Raw genomic sequence first — 16,014 nt, 5'->3', positions numbered from 1 at the left:
GTTTTTGTTTTGTTTTTGAATGTCAGAAATGTATATTTGTGAATGTGGAGATGTTATATTGGTTTCACTGGTAAAAATAAATAATTGAAATGGGTATATATTTGTTTTTGTTAAGTTGCCTAATAACTATGCACAGTAATAGTCACCTGCACACACAGATATCCCCTAAAATAGCTAAAACTAAAACAAACTAAAAACTACTTCCAAAAACATTCAGCTTTGATATTAATGAGTTTTTGGGTTCATTGAGAACATGGTTGTTGTTCAATAATAAAATTATTCCTCAAAAATACAACTTGCCTAATAATTCTGCACTCCCTGTATATTGTGTGCAGATGCAAATCTGCTACCACCTGCCAGCGTAACTTTAACAATGGAATTTAGGGCTGACATATCTAACATACAGTATTTAGTTCAGTTTTATTTATACAGCTCGAAATCACAACAGTCGCCTCAAGGTGCTTTACATTGTAAGGTAGACCCTAATATATATAATAATAATATAATAATAATACATACAGAGAAAAACCCAACAATCATATGACCCCCTATGAGCAAGCACTTTGGCGACAGTGGGAAGGAAAAACTCCCTTTTAACAGGAAGAAACCTCCGGCAGAACCAGGCTCAGGGAGGGGCGGGGCCATCTGCTGTGACTGGTTGGGGTGAGAGAAGGAAGACAGGATAAAGACATGCTGTGGAGGATTGGTGTAGGTTGTCCAGTTTGTGCCTGTATAAAATGATATAAATGCATTAAGCAGAAAAACATGTTTGGGGTAATTTTGCAATAGTGTCAGAAAGAACTCAGCCGTCTGCAGCACGTGTTAAAGTTGGGATTAACATTTTGTGCAGTCTGAATGCGAAGGATGGACATAACTTCCAACTTGACATAAACACCTTAATCCTGCATTTTTTTGTAATAGCCCGTTTGGGACGACTCCCAGATGCAGAAAGATATCTCAGTTGTTGTGTAGACATCTATGGATAAATGAACTCACCTCTCACTTGATTTATGACCTCAGTAATCATTTTCCAGAAAGGCTGATGGACCATTAATTCCAGCTGTTTATAAAGAAACACAGAATCAGAATTGGGGAAAAAACAGGTGAATTCTCAGTTGCTAATATCTTGGAATTAACCTTTAACCAATCTTTAACCAATAAACATGCAGCGTCCCTCGGTTTCACAGTTTGATAGGTCTATTGGGCGGATCTATGTTAATATAGCGTTCAGCATGAAGTAATATCTATTAGATGAAACAACCTTGTGTTTTCCATCATCTACCTGCCTGTTTTTTTTTTTTTTGGTTTTTTTTGTTGTTTTTTTACCTATATGATGTCCCCAGTTTAAATTTTGAGTGATCCCTGTGGATGAGGTAGCAGTCCTTACACAGAAACACTGAACAAACACAAAGAGTCAAGCAAGGATTTTATGGTTTGAAGCTCTTGCAGTTGTTCACAGAGCCAAACAAAAAACAGAGCAATGGATTCCTGAAGGACCAGCATGCTGCCGCCGCCGCTGCCACCACCTTTGGTTGTTGCCACGGTGACAATTTATGTCCTCAGTGACTGATGGATGCAGCGACCCTGGCCTCGCCTGTGTGTCCGAGTGGGAGAAAGAGAGAATGTAATGAGGTGTGGGTGTGTGTGCGTGCACAGCGTTAGAGAGAGGAAAGGATGAATGAGTAGTAAAGAGCTGGAAGAGGACATGACAGTGCATATGATAAGTGTGTGTGTGTGTGTGTGTGTGTGTGTGTGTGTGTGTGTGGTGGAGGGAGGGAGGGAGGGAGGAAATATGCAGGTGTTGAATATGGATGAAAGGAAACAAAGAAAACAAACGTGACACAGAAACTGTGTGTGTGTGTGTGTGTGTGAGTGTGTGTGAGTGTGTGTGAGTGTGTGTGAGTGAGTGATTGGGTGAGGATGCATGCACGTGTGATCCTCCCCTCCTCACACACATCCTTCTCTGTGTGAAGCCCCTCTGCAGCCACCGGTGCTTCGGCAGCAGGGTTGCCATGGTAACGTAATCCAGGCAATGACGCTCGGCATCTCTCTCACAATCAGAGGACGGCTGAACACACCCAGCTCAGCAGCACCGTGAGAAGAGCAGTGGGGGCAAAAAAAAAAAAGGGGGGGGGGCAACGCCCACAAAGTGCAGCAGAGAGGTGGAGGCGTGACGGCTTTCTACAGGATCACAGGGTGGAAACGTTCACGGATCTGTCTTTATGTAGAGCTCCTGTGCGGTGCATTCGTTTAGTCTTATTGGACATTCTGGCTCATTCTGACCACTTACTGTGCAACAGTAAGGGACACGGTTTAAAAGCCTTGTGTTGCCTTCCTAACGATGGAGTTCACATAGAAGCATTCTGTAAAAACACAAGACACATGAACCATCGAGCCAAATGTTCCAAATCTATAAAATGAAATTCAAAAAATGAGGATACATTTTACATGGTTTGTAGTTTTGCTGTATTTTGGACTCAGTTTTAAAAATATTGAACTGCAGTGTTCCCCTGTGGAGATCCTTAGGGTTAATTAGTCAGAATCAAAAATGGTGAAAGAACCAAATATGTTTCATATCGGTTCAGGTCGCCCGACACTTTAATGAAGTCTAGGATAAAAGCTTAGTGGCTGAAGGTGTGTGCATACCTTTCCTGTATATTTTACTATATTTGTGATACAGTGTGCTATGATAAAGCATCACAACACATCAGTAGGATTTTGAAATATGGGCTGAAAAATTGGTGACAGTGTCTGTCTAGACAACCAAACCGTGCGAGGGAAGACGCCTCAGATCTGTTGCTGCAGTTTAAAAAGAAAGAAGCTCCACCCGTCCTGAAAGCATCAGGAGACTCCTCCTGACATTAGAAGCATACCCTGGTTTGGCTCGCTGTGGTTGGCTGCAGTGGCTCGGTGTTTCCTTCCATGCGGCCTACTTTCTGAACACGCATCCGTCGCAGCGCACTGCAGCGACTGGCTGCTCAGTCCCACTGCACCCAGGCAGCAGACCTACTGTATTTGCATGCCTGGGGGCGCTTGTTTGGCCTCCTCCTAGATGGGTGGGTGGTTGGGGGGAGATATGGATCGGTAGTATTGATCTGTCTCCTTGTTGTCTGTTTGTTAACTGCTGTGTCTGATTCTCAGAATTTATGTGTTTGGAGCCTGCAGAGGTGTGCGTGGGTTTTGAGTTTGGTTGGTTGAGTTATGTGTATATTTATATTTAAGAGATAACCCAGACTGTGGGACCTTTGGGTGAAGAACGACTGTATGATAATGAATATGTGTGCGATAGAGATCTCATTAATCTCATCCCCATCATTTCTATTGACACACTGACCTGATACATTGGGTTTATAGCTGTGCTCTCTCTGGCCTGAATAAAGGCTGATTGGTCTCTATTGAATGAGTTTCTTTTGTCAAAGCTTCATTTCTTTAAATTAAAGCTGCAAAATGTAAGACAAAAAAAATCTTCCCCACATTTTTTACTTTCACTGCTATAAAACTGCAGATTCTTTGATATTTTCCTCATAATTTTCTTTCTTTTCCTTCAGGGCAGTTACCCCGTCTGGGATGACTTCATCAGCAAGGCCAGCAAACTACAGTCACAGCTAAGGTAAAATTGCTTATTACATGTCATAACATGTTTATATACAAAAGACAGAATAAAGAGTTTAAAAAATGACTTGAGGGGAAAAGAAGCACGAGAGGGTGAGCACAGCAAGAAGCCACTCGCATAGGCCCGGCCCACATCTTCAGACGCCCCGAGTCTGTCATCAGAGACGGCACCTAGAACTCAGACGCAGATCACACACGAGCCGAGCAATAACAGGAGACAGGGTGACACACAACAGGAGATTGAAGGTTTTTCTGCAGCCTGGCTCCTGTAACGACAGCATCCACAGAACTGAAAATAACACGCAAGCAAACAAGTGAAGAAAACACAAATGTACAAAAAATGCACCAGACACAAAAAGTAAAAAATAAAGCAGGAAATGCTGCAAAACAATCAAATCTGAGTTCATGCAATCAATAAATGTGCAAGAATATTGTAAATGCCATATAGGAGGTTTTTTCGTAGATGACGTGTGTAGTGTTGTGACAAGCTGCGTGCTCATGTTTCTGTCTGCTGCTGTAAACTGTAGTCGCATTTGTAAATGTGTGAAGTCATTTGCAAATCTATCTTCAGTGCCGTATGCATATAGAGAATTATGAGTGTAAATGTAAATCTTAAGTGTCACCTACACTGCGTGACTTGCATCTGACTGGAACAGAGTCCAGAGTACTGATCAATGTGTCGTTTATCTTTCTAAGTGACTAGTCTTATCTGTTTGACGTGTTCCTGAAAATAGCGATCGTTCTCAGTACATAAGTTGCTTTTGTTGTGTTGCTCTGACAGCATTTACATCAACTTTCTCAGAATCGGTCCAGTAGCACCAAACTGTGGCTTCTTGGTTTATGAAGAAGATTATTCCGTTATTCAGAAATGCAAAATTTTGTGGTCTCTGTATCCTCATTGAGCTGTTTTGATAATTAGGGTTTATGCAGAGAGAATCATATTCATTGTCGTTTTAACCTTAAGATAAAAGGAAGCGTACCCACATCCTGAGTGTGCATAACCTGAGCTCATGAACATCCAATCAGTCTGCTTCATTAGCTGTCTAAATGTCAGGCTCACCTCTCCTGTCACCTCGTCCCTGACATCCTGGTACACACACGCACGCACACACACACACACACACACACACACACACATACCTGTTTTTCCTACATCGTGGGGACCACTGAGTGACAGGTGCCTGATGGGATCCACCCTTTCCAAAGGGTGTAAAGACATGATTTTCACTCCTAAATTCATAATAAATTCATCTAGAGAGTGTTGAGACTTGAAAAGTCAAACACTCTCAAATAAATTTTTAACCTGAATTTTTGTTTTAATGGGGACCAGACATAACCTATCTACTGATACTGGGGACCAGTCATGTGTCTATGAGATTACAGTTAATAATACTGATCCATGAAACCTTACTATCATATAACATAATGACTGACACCCTGAATTGGGTAAATGGAAGAAAATGGATGGATTGCTTTATTAATCTCATCCTGACTGCCAGATACTCATTTCATTAATTTATTTTTAATCTGATTCTAAAATATTAGTTAGGAAGTTATGAAATTACACAAACACTATTTATGAAATTAAGGAATGTTGTAAAAGTTGAGCAAAAGGTAACATTTTGTATAGTGTTTTACTTGGTATGACTGAACATATGCTAATAAAATAATTTTAAATCAATTCTGTTTGTCAGTTGATTTTCATCAGATATGAAGCATCAGATCTGCTTTAACAGAAAACAAAACAATATTTTTACCGAAACCACCACATGCAATGTTTTCTTCCAAACCACATTTGACGGTTAAAAGAAGTCACCTACTGTACGAAATGGGCAGACAAACTGAGCTTATGCCTTCACATAACATTTATTTCAGCCTTTTAAAGTTAAACATTCAGTCCCCTTACATCCAACAAACAGTGTATGTGTATATCTATTTTTCTATATCTCTATATACCCACACATACATATATTTATATCCTCTCTCTATATATCTCTCTATATCTCTCTCTCTCTCTCTCTCTCTATATATATCTCTATCTATATATATCATATTATATACAAGTATAAATATAAGTATATATAAGACCGTACTCCCTGATAAGCAAGGTGGCATTTTTAGATATGTCAGAACGGGAATGTCTTTTCAAAACATAATTAAAACTAATTAAAATGGATGAGTTCCATTCTTTCCAAACGTTTTTTTTTTGACGTCCAAAACATTGGTCTAGCACAGAACGTAAAAAAACATTGCAAAGGGGCAAACAAGGCACAAATGAACAATTAATAACAGGCTGATTAGGCTGTTAAACTCTTTTGCAGCTTTACGCTGCATTGCAGTGATTCGATTTTCACATAGAACTTTACCGCTGTCCAGGTTCTGTTTTTAAGTGCTTTCGGTGAAGCCTCAATACAGGCAACGCAGTCTGACTTTCCTGGTACTTTACCAGACTCAATGAAGGACATTAGTGTCTTTTCCACAGCTTGGACCTCAGCTGATGTCCAAGTCCTCTTCTTTGATGTTCCTAAAATAGAAATGAAAGTGACTTAATACAGTTGTAATAATTAATTTAAGATAAATTAAGACAAAACTAAAAGGGTAGAAGCTTCAGTTTTAGAGTAATCACTTTCAAATTTTGCACTGTTTCCTCTTAGCTGTTGAGGGTCCAGTTAAATCATGAATTTTCAGAATATTAATAAAAGAAATCTCTCAGTGAACTGGCAAATTACACATTAGGTTCTTTATCACAGTTATATGTGGATACATTCTAGGTCCCTGAAGCTGCCTACATTTTTCTATCATTTGCATTTTTTCCTTGCTTCTGAGTACCTCCCAAGAAGGATGGAGGATAGATGCAAGAAAATGTAAGGAAACATCCATTTCTAACAAGTGAGGTAGCTAATCACAGTTCAGTTGTCAGTCAGCTTTAACAGTTGAGACTAACAATAATAGAGACACTTGAAAGCAGCATTGTTTTCTCCCTGTATCCTGCTATCACTTTAGCACCTGTAGATAAGTAACAAGCTGCCATCTGGATTCATACTGCATCCTGCTCAGAGACACAGAATCCACTTACAGAATGAGTGTCAGTATGTACTTAAGTTCTAATTGTGAACTTATTTTTTTTTTTAATAATACAAAATATTCTAGCATATTCATAATACTAGAAACCATTTAGTTTAAATGTTTGACAAAAATGAAATTTCAAAGATCAAATCAGATGCTTAGAAACAATCTCCCTGTGAGTAGAAATAACTTAGTTATCAGTGTTTCTTGCTGACAGACCGACTTTATCCAACACACCATCATTGGTATGAAATTCAGTGATTATGTGATGGATTAGACCAGGGTGAGCAATCTCAGTCCACGAGGGCGGTGTCCCTGCAGGTTTTAGATGTGTCCTCGAACCAACACAGCTGATTTAAATGGCTTAATTAGTTCCTCAACATGTCCTGAAGTTCTCCAGAGGCCTGGTAACGAACTAATCATGTGATTCAGGTGTGTTGACCCAAGGTGAGATCCAAAACCTGCAGGGACACCGGCCCTCGTGGACTGAGATTGGTCTAATCCAAGGGTGGGCAGTTTGCTCAGCCACTTCAAAAAAAAAAAAAAAAAAAAAAAAAAAATATCAATAATATATAAATAGGGTGGCTTGTCAGTTGGAAAACTACTTTTGTGAAGCCTGCTTCTGTGAATGTTGCCTCACTCATCAAACAGAAATAAGAGCTTTGAGATGGCCTGCAAGAGTTAGAATCAAACCAACTTTCAATTTTAAAAAAAAAAGAACAAGAAAATTAGTGAATTAGGATGTACCCAGTGTATTTATTTGCATCAGTATGACATCTTTGTCATCAAAAATGACATATTGTGGCATGTCATATCTGATGACACTCACTACATGCTATTAAAAGGATTTTTTTAAACAGTAACGCACAGGAAATGTTTGAATACATTGGAACTACCAGCCTAACAGCTGTACTGCCATCCAGAGTTGGTAAATGGGCTATAAATTTCATCTTTAACTGATAGTAAATCTGATGTCATTTCTGTTTCCATTCTTACGTTGGTAAATCATTATAAAATGCGGTCTTGTTAAGTACAGACTATTATCTCACAATGTCTGTAAAATGTAAATTTCTGCAAACTAAACCACTCAACTATGACCTTTGATGGCAACTTTATGGATGAGAAAAAGATTAAAAATGCAAGTCAGCCATTTCAGATAAACCAGGAGAAGGAGAGAGTCAAAGAAAAAGGTTAGGTTTACAGGGTCTGACTCAGCATCCACCCTCACTCTGAAATGGAAAACCTGGATTACCTAGTTTTAGCCAAACATGTTTTCTGACACAGAGCCCTGATTCCTGGAATGATCTTGTCCAGAATTAACATGACATAAAGACTTTTGTATGACTTTGGTTGCTTCAGGTAAAAGTATTCACCTACTGGAGCTCTCAAAAAGAGCTGACAGAGGAAGAAGTGTTTTCTGTTAAGTAACAACAGTAAATTCTTTGACCAGTAACAGTCTTTTTGGACAAGAGTCTAATAACCAGCTAATCAACCAGAAGTAGTCAGCCTTAATAAATTTGGCACACATTTTGTCTACTGTAACGCTGACGAAAGCCTTGTACTGAAAGACCTCGTTTTTTCTTACTGCCTTGTTACATTAATCATTATTAATTCATCATCATGTCATCATCAAGTCTAGATAGGTTGTACTAAGAACATTTGTACAACTTTGAAATAAAAGCATTATTAGGGTAAGAAAGCAAATCTGTGCTTATTTTAGTATAGCCTTTTTAGCTGTTGTGTGGAAAAGGGAATGGGTAAAGAAGAAATGTGGGCAAATGCCAAGCCTCAAGTCTGTGGGATACCTGCGGTAGTGTGGTCACCATCAGGCTCATCTGTGGTCCACTGTCCTTGCTTGAATCTTGGTGGTCCTATGGGAAGAAGAGTAAACTGTAAGTAGAAAAAATATGTACCTTGTGACCCTGGAACAGAGAAGACAAATACTGAAAAACATGCAAAATTGTGACTGCAATGCAGTACAGTCTTATCACCCTGCTACTTAACTCATCTACTGTGCTAAAATTTAAAATATTTAAAAAGTTTCAATATTACACTGTCAGTCAAATACCTAGTCCAGTTCTCCTTCAGTTAAAGAATGTGTGATTTTTTTTTTGGCAGAGCTCTTGAAGGAAAAGAATGACAAAGGTTGAAGCAAATGATTTTACCCATTCATGGTTCTCTATATGCAGAGAATTAATGCCAACTGAACTGACGTGGCTTGAAAATAAAATGGTGGGAAAGCAGCTAGCAGCAATAGAAAAAGCTAACAGTAATAAGCATGCAAGGGTACAAAGAAGGTTACACAATACAGGCAACAATAGTGCTATCAGGCTCTTTAGAAAGTAGGTTAGAAGTTTTTTTAGACTGATCGTTTTGAGTATCCCCTACCAAAGTACATTCAGTACATCCAGTTACAATTACAGAAATTGTGGTTTTCTTGTGGATTATTGGAAATCTGCTCTAGACAGGCAATAGGGACATGGAATGTCACCTCTCTGGTGGGGAAGGAGCCTGAGTTAGTGCGTGAGGTTGAGAGGTACCGGCTAGATATAGTCGGGCTCACCTCACGCATGGCTTGGGCTCTGGAACCAGTCTCCTAGAGAGGGGCTGGACTCTGTCTCAGTCTGGAGTTGCCCCTAGTGAGAGGCGGCGGGCTGGGGTGGGTATTCTAATATCCCCTCGGCTTGCTGCCGGTACATTGGGGTTTTTCCCGGTGGATGAGAGGGTTTGTTCCCTGCGCCTTAGGGTCGGGGAAAGGGTCCTGACTGTCATCTGCGCTTATGCGCCGAGTGGCAGTTCAGAGTACCCAGCCTTCTTAGGCTACGTTCACACTGCAGGTCTTAATGCTCAATTCCGATTTTTTGATCAAATCCGATTTTTTTGTCTGCCTGTTCACACTACACATAAAATGCGACATCAAACGCTCTCCAGTGTGAACGCTCAAAGCGGCCCGCATGCGCAAAAGAAGATGTCACACAGAACTCGCTCTGTTTAGACCCAGAGCAAACAATATTGTTTGACTGATTGCCCTTAATATAAAGACTTCGGACTTTATGTTTCCAGATTTTTGCTTTAAGTTATTTTGTTATTTACATAATAATGTAGATGACCTAATAATGATCGTTTTTGCTGTTTTAGAGGAGCGGTGCTTCAAAGGATAGTTGCAGATTTCTGTCAGAATCTGCAGAAAATACAGTAAAAATAAAATGTTCACATTTCTCCAACATTGTCTTCCCAACAGTTTCACCGGATGGTAGGAAATCGTTCGCGATGTCTTCTCCGGCGCTGATAATTGGCGTCTGTCTTGTGTCAGTGACGTAAAAGACGGATTTAATGCGACTTGACCGTTCACACAGCAGTCGCTTTCTAAAACATCGGATACATATCGGATTCAGTACCACATACGAAAGTGACCCAGATCGGATTTGAAAATATCGGATTTGTGCCGTTCACACTGTCATACCATGATCGGATACGGGTCGCATAGGGGCGAAAAAATCGGATTTGATGCGCTTTCGCCTGCAGTGTGAACGTAGCCTTAGAGTCCCTCGGGGGGGTGCTGGAAGGTGCCCCACCGGGAGACTCTGTTGTCCTGCTGGGAGACTTCAATGCTCACGTGGGTAACAACAGCGAAACCTGGAGGGGCGTGATTGGGAGGAACGGCCTCCTGATCTGAACCGAGCGGTGTTTTGTTATTGGACTTCTGTGCAAATCACAGTTTGGCCATAACGAACACCTTGTTCGAACATAAGAGTGTCCATAAGTGCACGTGGCACCAGGACGCTCTAGGCCGCAGGTCGATGATTGATTTTGTAATCGTATCACCAGACCTGCGACCATATGTTCTGGACACTCGGGTAAAGAGAGGGGCTGAGCTGTCAACTGATCACCACCTGGTGGTGAGTTGGATCAGGTGGCGGGGAGGACGCTGGACAGACCGGTGCACCTAAGCGCGTGAGTGAGGGTGTGCTGGGAACGTCTAGCAGAGGCCCCAGTCCGCGAGATCTTCAACGCACACCTCCGGCAGAGCTTCAACAGCATTCCGAGGGAGACTGGGGACATTGAGTCCGAATGGACCATGTTCAGCGTCTCCATCGCTGAAGCTGCTGCATTGAGCTGCGGCCGCAAGGTGGTTGGTGCCTGCCGTGGTGGTAATCCCCGAACCAAATGGTGGACACCAGAGGTGAAGGGAGCCACCAAGCTGAAGAAGGAGTCCTATCGGGCTTGGTTAGCCTGTGGGACTCCGGAGGCAGCCGACAGGTAACGACAGGCCAAGCGGAATGCGGCTCGGGCAGTGGCTGAAGCAAAAACTCGGGTGTGGGAGGAGTTCGGAGAGGCCATGGAAAAAGACTTTCGGACTGCCTCGAAGAGATTCTGGCAAACCGTCAGGCGTCTCAGGAGGGGAAAGCGGTGCTCTACCTGCACTGTGTATAGTGCTGGCGGAGCGCTGCTGACGTCGACTGAGAAAATTGTCAGGTGGTGGAAGGAATACTTCGAGGACCTCCTTAATCCCACTGACACGTCTTCCGAGGAGGAAGCAGAGTCTGGGATGAGGGAGTGACCCGCCAATTTCGGGGCGAGGTCACTGAGGCAGTTAAACAACTCCTTGGTGGCAGAGCCCTGGTGTTGATGAGGTCCGCCCGAGTTCCTGAAGGCTCTGGATGTTGTAGGGCTGTCCTGGTTGACACGCCTCTACAATGTTGCGTGGAGATCAGGGGCAGTACCCTGGACTGGCAGACCGGGTGGTGGTCCCCATCTTTAAGAGGGGAGACCGGAGGGTGTGTTCCAACTACAGGGGATCACACTCCTCAGCCTCCCTGGGAAAGTCTATGCCAGGGTGCTGGAAAGGAGAGTTCGTCCGCTAGTCGAACCTCGGATACAGGAGGAACAATGCGGTTTTCGTCCTGGTCGCGGAACACTGGACCAGCTCTTTATCCTCTCAAGGATACTTGAGGGTGCATGGGAGTTTGCCCAACCAGTCTACATGTGTTTTGTGGACTTGGAGAAGGCATTCGACCGTGTCCCTCGGGTGTCCTGTGGGAGGTGTTGCGGGAGTATGGGGTGTCTGGCCCATTGCTACGGGCCATTCGATCCCTGTACAACCGTTGCAAGAGTTTGGTTCGCATTGCCGGCAATAAGTCGGACTTGTTCCCGGTGGGTGATGGGCTCCGCCAGGGCTGCCCTTTGTCACCGGTTCTGTTCATAATTTTATGGACAGGATTTCTAGGCGCAGCCAAGTGGCGGAGGGCTTTCACTGGTGGCCTCAGAATCTCATCTCTCTGCTTTTTGCGGATGATGTGGTTCTGTTGGCTTCATCAGGTGAAGGCCTCCAGCTCGCACTGGAGCGGTTCGCAGCCGAGTGTGAAGCAGCGGGAATGAGGATCAGCACCTCCAAATCTGAGGCCATGGTTCTCAGCCGGAAAAGGGTGGAGTGCCCACTCCGGGTCGGGATGAGTTCCTGCCCCAAGTGGAGGAGTTCAAGTATCTCGGGGTCTTGTTCGCGAGTGATGGGAGAAGGGAGCCGGAGATCGACAGGTCGTGGTGAAGAGGGAGCTGAGTGTAAAAGCGAAGCTCTCAATTTATCAGTCGATCCACGTCCCTACCCTCACCTATGGCCACGAGCTGTGGGTAGTGACCGAAAGAACGAGATCGCGGATACAAGCGGCAGAAATGAGCTTCCTCCGAAGGGTGGCTGGCCTCTCCCTTAGAGATAGGGTGAGAAGTTCGGCCATCCGGGAGGGGCTCAGAGTAGAGCCGCTGCTCCTCCGCATCGAAAGGAGCCAGTTGAGGTGGTTCGGGCATCTGACAAGGATGCCTCCTGGGCGCCTCCTGGGTGAGGTGTTCGGGCATGTCCCACCGGGAGGAGGCCCAGGGCAGACCCAGGACACGCTGGAGAGATTATATCTCTCGGCTGGCCTGGGAACGCCTTGGTATTCCCCCGGATAAGCTGGAGGAGGTGGCTGGGGAGAGGGAGGTCTGGGCTTCTCTGCTTAGGCTGCTGCCCCCGCGACCCGGCCTCGGATAAAGCGGATGAAGATGGATGGATGGATGCTCTAGACAGTCATACCAATCAAAAAGTTATCAGGTTTCCACAACTGAAATATACCCCAAAAAGAACTTCTATACTCTCTGTGCTCCTGTTTGGTTTAATTCTACCAATTTGTAAAAGCAGGTTTCAAAAAAGGAAGGTGGGGGCCTTAAAGTTCTGTAGTTTGTGTGTAAATTACCCATTTTAGTGGCATCAGTGTCAGACTCCTTTTCCTTTGTTGAAGTTCCTGTTAACAAATTGAGATAGCACAATCAAAATTCTGTAATTTTTTTTTAGGTATTTGTGAAGCTTGCTTAGAGGCTAAATTAAGACAGGTACCTGAGGCAAAACAGGGTGTGCGGTGGGTGTGAGAAGTACCCTCTTTAGGGTCATCAATGTCAGATCCTGTCTCCTTTCTTCTCTTAGGTGTTGAGGATCCTGTTAAAAAATATAAATATATATATATTTTAAATTTCTGTGTTTATAACAACCACAAAATAATTAAAAAAGGTACCATCTGGTTAGTCTGCTGTAGGGATGGGTATCGTTTAGGTTTTATCCGATACCGGTGCCAAACCGGTACTTTTGAAACGGTGCCGGTGCTTAAACGGTGCTCAAACCGGTGCTTAAAGAATGGAGAACACAAACTTTGTCCAAAAACCTCTCATGTTCAGCTGTTTTTTTGTAAAAAGATAACAATGTTAGCCTTTTCTGCAGCTATAGGGCATATATGGTCTCACTCTTGGCTGGAAGTAGTGCTTAAACAATGGAAAAAAAACACAAACTTTGTCCAAAAACATCTCATGTTTAACTGTTTTCCACTTTTTCTTTGGTCATTTTAGCCTTTTTGGCCAGGGTGAAGGGGGTATCTGGCATCAAACAAGAAGACAGCCGCATGTAACTACGACGCTGTTTGCTAGTTCACCTTACATGCATTAATGTAATAATGTGGTTAGCATACTCAACGTTAATTACACACGAACAACATGAAGCTACTCACGCAGAGGAGAACGGCTGCTGCTGCCATCATCATCCTCATCATTTCTGCTACGCTGACAGGGCTAGGGGCCAGGACTCTACTCTTTGGGTTTTTGGGGGATGTTGCTAACTCCGGGTCCGATAACAGGCACCACACCCGCAGTAGATGTGCACGGTGTGAGGTCTTGCAGCAAGCTATCAAACACGGCGCATTTCTCAGCTTTAAAAATAAAAAAAACGCTATGCGTCGCCAGGTGTTTCATCAGATTTGAGGTGTTACCTCCTTTGACAGTATCACAGTATCAGCTTAAAGCACTTGTTGCAGGCTGCTGAGTTTGCATCTTTTGCTGTGAAGTACAGCCAGACTTTTGACCGCTTCGCCTTGGGCATTTTTAATCTGTAGCGCTGCTCTAAAAGAACGTACGTACCTGGCCCCGCCTACTATCCTCGGAAACGTAAAATGATATGCTAGAATCGAAAGTGTATCACAGCTCAGGAAAAAAAAGCACCGAAATAAAGCACCGAAATGTGCGCTGCTTTTCGGTCTGGTTACTACCGTTTATGTCAGAACCGGTGCCATCATGGCACCGGACACCGGTACCCATCCTTAGTCTGCTGGATACCTGTGGGTGCTTCATCAAACTCATCAGTGGTTGGCTGACTTCTCGATCTTTGGGATCCTTTGACAAAAAAGTCAAAAGTCAAAGAAGTCAGTAATGGTATATGGTTGAACTGTGTGCCCATTCAGCCTTCACACTACGCAATGTATTTTTTGTTAGAGGTATTAACTGTATGTAAAGATGAATGGCATGTCTCCACATCTTTGCATTATTCAAATATTAAGCCATAACAACAAGCGCAGACATCTGTTGCTTATCATTTGGATCAAGTGTCTGCACAATAGTGATGGGGCAGTGCAGCAAGGGATACAGTTCTTGTCCATCCGCCTGCCAGAAACAAACTGAAATCAGCTGTCAGTAATGACAGCTCACAGCCTTTTATAACATTTAAGTACACTTCAAACCAAACTGATCAGAAAATTTAACAATTGAACATACATTCATGTGATAACTAAGTAAAATGAGAGAAACTCTTTCGGAACAATTTGGCATGTACTTTGAGGTTTCAGTTGTCCCTCTGTTAACAGTCTGCCACTATAAGATTCCACGTTTTTGCTACAAATTTAAAACTATCAATGTCATCTATTTTTATATGCAGTAAATGGCTGGATGCTAAAAACAGTTAAACCTGTCACCTACTCGATGTTGAGGAGCTGAAAGATGACTCCTTTGATGCATCCGTCTCTGAAAGATCACTTTCCACATCTTCCTGCATTTCTTCTGTAAAGCAGTGATAAGAAAACCATGTAGCACAAAAGACATTTACTCTGAAATAAAATAAGAACATTTTGTTTACCATTGGGATTAATTTGGATTTGATCGAGGCTCATTCCCTTGAAGTCTGACAGTCGGCCTTGTTCTAGAGCAATGAGCACTTTGCTGACTTTAGCCAACTCAAGTGTTCCTTCAGGCAGTCTATAGTACTCCCTATGGACTCTGATATCATGGCCTAGAAAATTTGCGAGGATGTCCATCTCATTGTCTCTCAGGTTTAGGACTGTCGACAGTGTGGACACATGCTTTCTCAACTTAGTTGAGGACAGTGTTTCTGGATGCTTCGCTCCACATTCCTTTGCAATCTGTCTGATGGCATCCGATCCCCTGAGGTGAGTGTCTGCTTCAGGTCTAGAGAAGAAAAAGGATTTTCATCAGACACACCACAGGTCCGCCGATGTGAAACCAAGGCTTCCATTGAGGACAGCATGTCTGGTGTTAAGAGGATAGGAACTTTTCTGTTCCTTTTCCTCTTATTTCGATGCGCTGGAAATGGCGACAAAGTTTTTGTTCAAACTCTGAAAGTCCTACTGCCAAAACCGAATGGACTCCTGAAGTGTCTCGCAGGGTGAATGCAGTTAGTGGCATTTTGATACCTCACCCTCTCTCCTGCGATTAAACAGTATCACTTCGCAAAGAGTCAAATTGGCCAGCATTGACCAGTTCTTCTTATTGGGATCACTGGCAAGTCTGGTTTGGTATTCTTTTCTGTACCTATCAAGATACATATGCATGGTTTTTACATCCTCGGTGAAAGGGAGGAGTTGAGGAGTGTTCCATTTTCCTTCTTTTAGAGTTTGCAGGGCACGAGATGAAACACACACATCCCATTTCTTCTCATAAAGATCCCGGCTTCTCTTCAGATTCTTAAGAAATTCCTCATCATGAAAATCTGCCATCTTTGCTTCACACTCAAGAATATCTGCAATCTTCTTG

The 16,014-nt window shown here is 43.0% G+C and overlaps 1 protein-coding gene across 1 annotated transcript in view; it reads left to right on the top strand.

Annotated features, from left to right (window-relative positions):
* LOC116316658 (protein MTSS 1) overlaps positions 1–16,014 on the top strand; it is a 103,200-nt gene that overhangs the window by 11,007 nt on the left and 76,179 nt on the right. Inside the window, exon 2 of the mRNA XM_039605585.1 lies at positions 3,549–3,610. Within this exon, the coding sequence (XP_039461519.1) occupies positions 3,549–3,610 (62 nt within the window). The remainder of the gene's footprint in view (positions 1–3,548; positions 3,611–16,014) is intronic.

The sequence above is a fragment of the Oreochromis aureus genome, linkage group 22, assembly GCF_013358895.1.
Source record: "Oreochromis aureus strain Israel breed Guangdong linkage group 22, ZZ_aureus, whole genome shotgun sequence".
NCBI lineage: Eukaryota > Metazoa > Chordata > Actinopteri > Cichliformes > Cichlidae > Oreochromis > Oreochromis aureus.
Note: the sequence above shows the minus strand (reverse complement) of the source record. Positions and strands in the feature narration are given on the sequence as shown.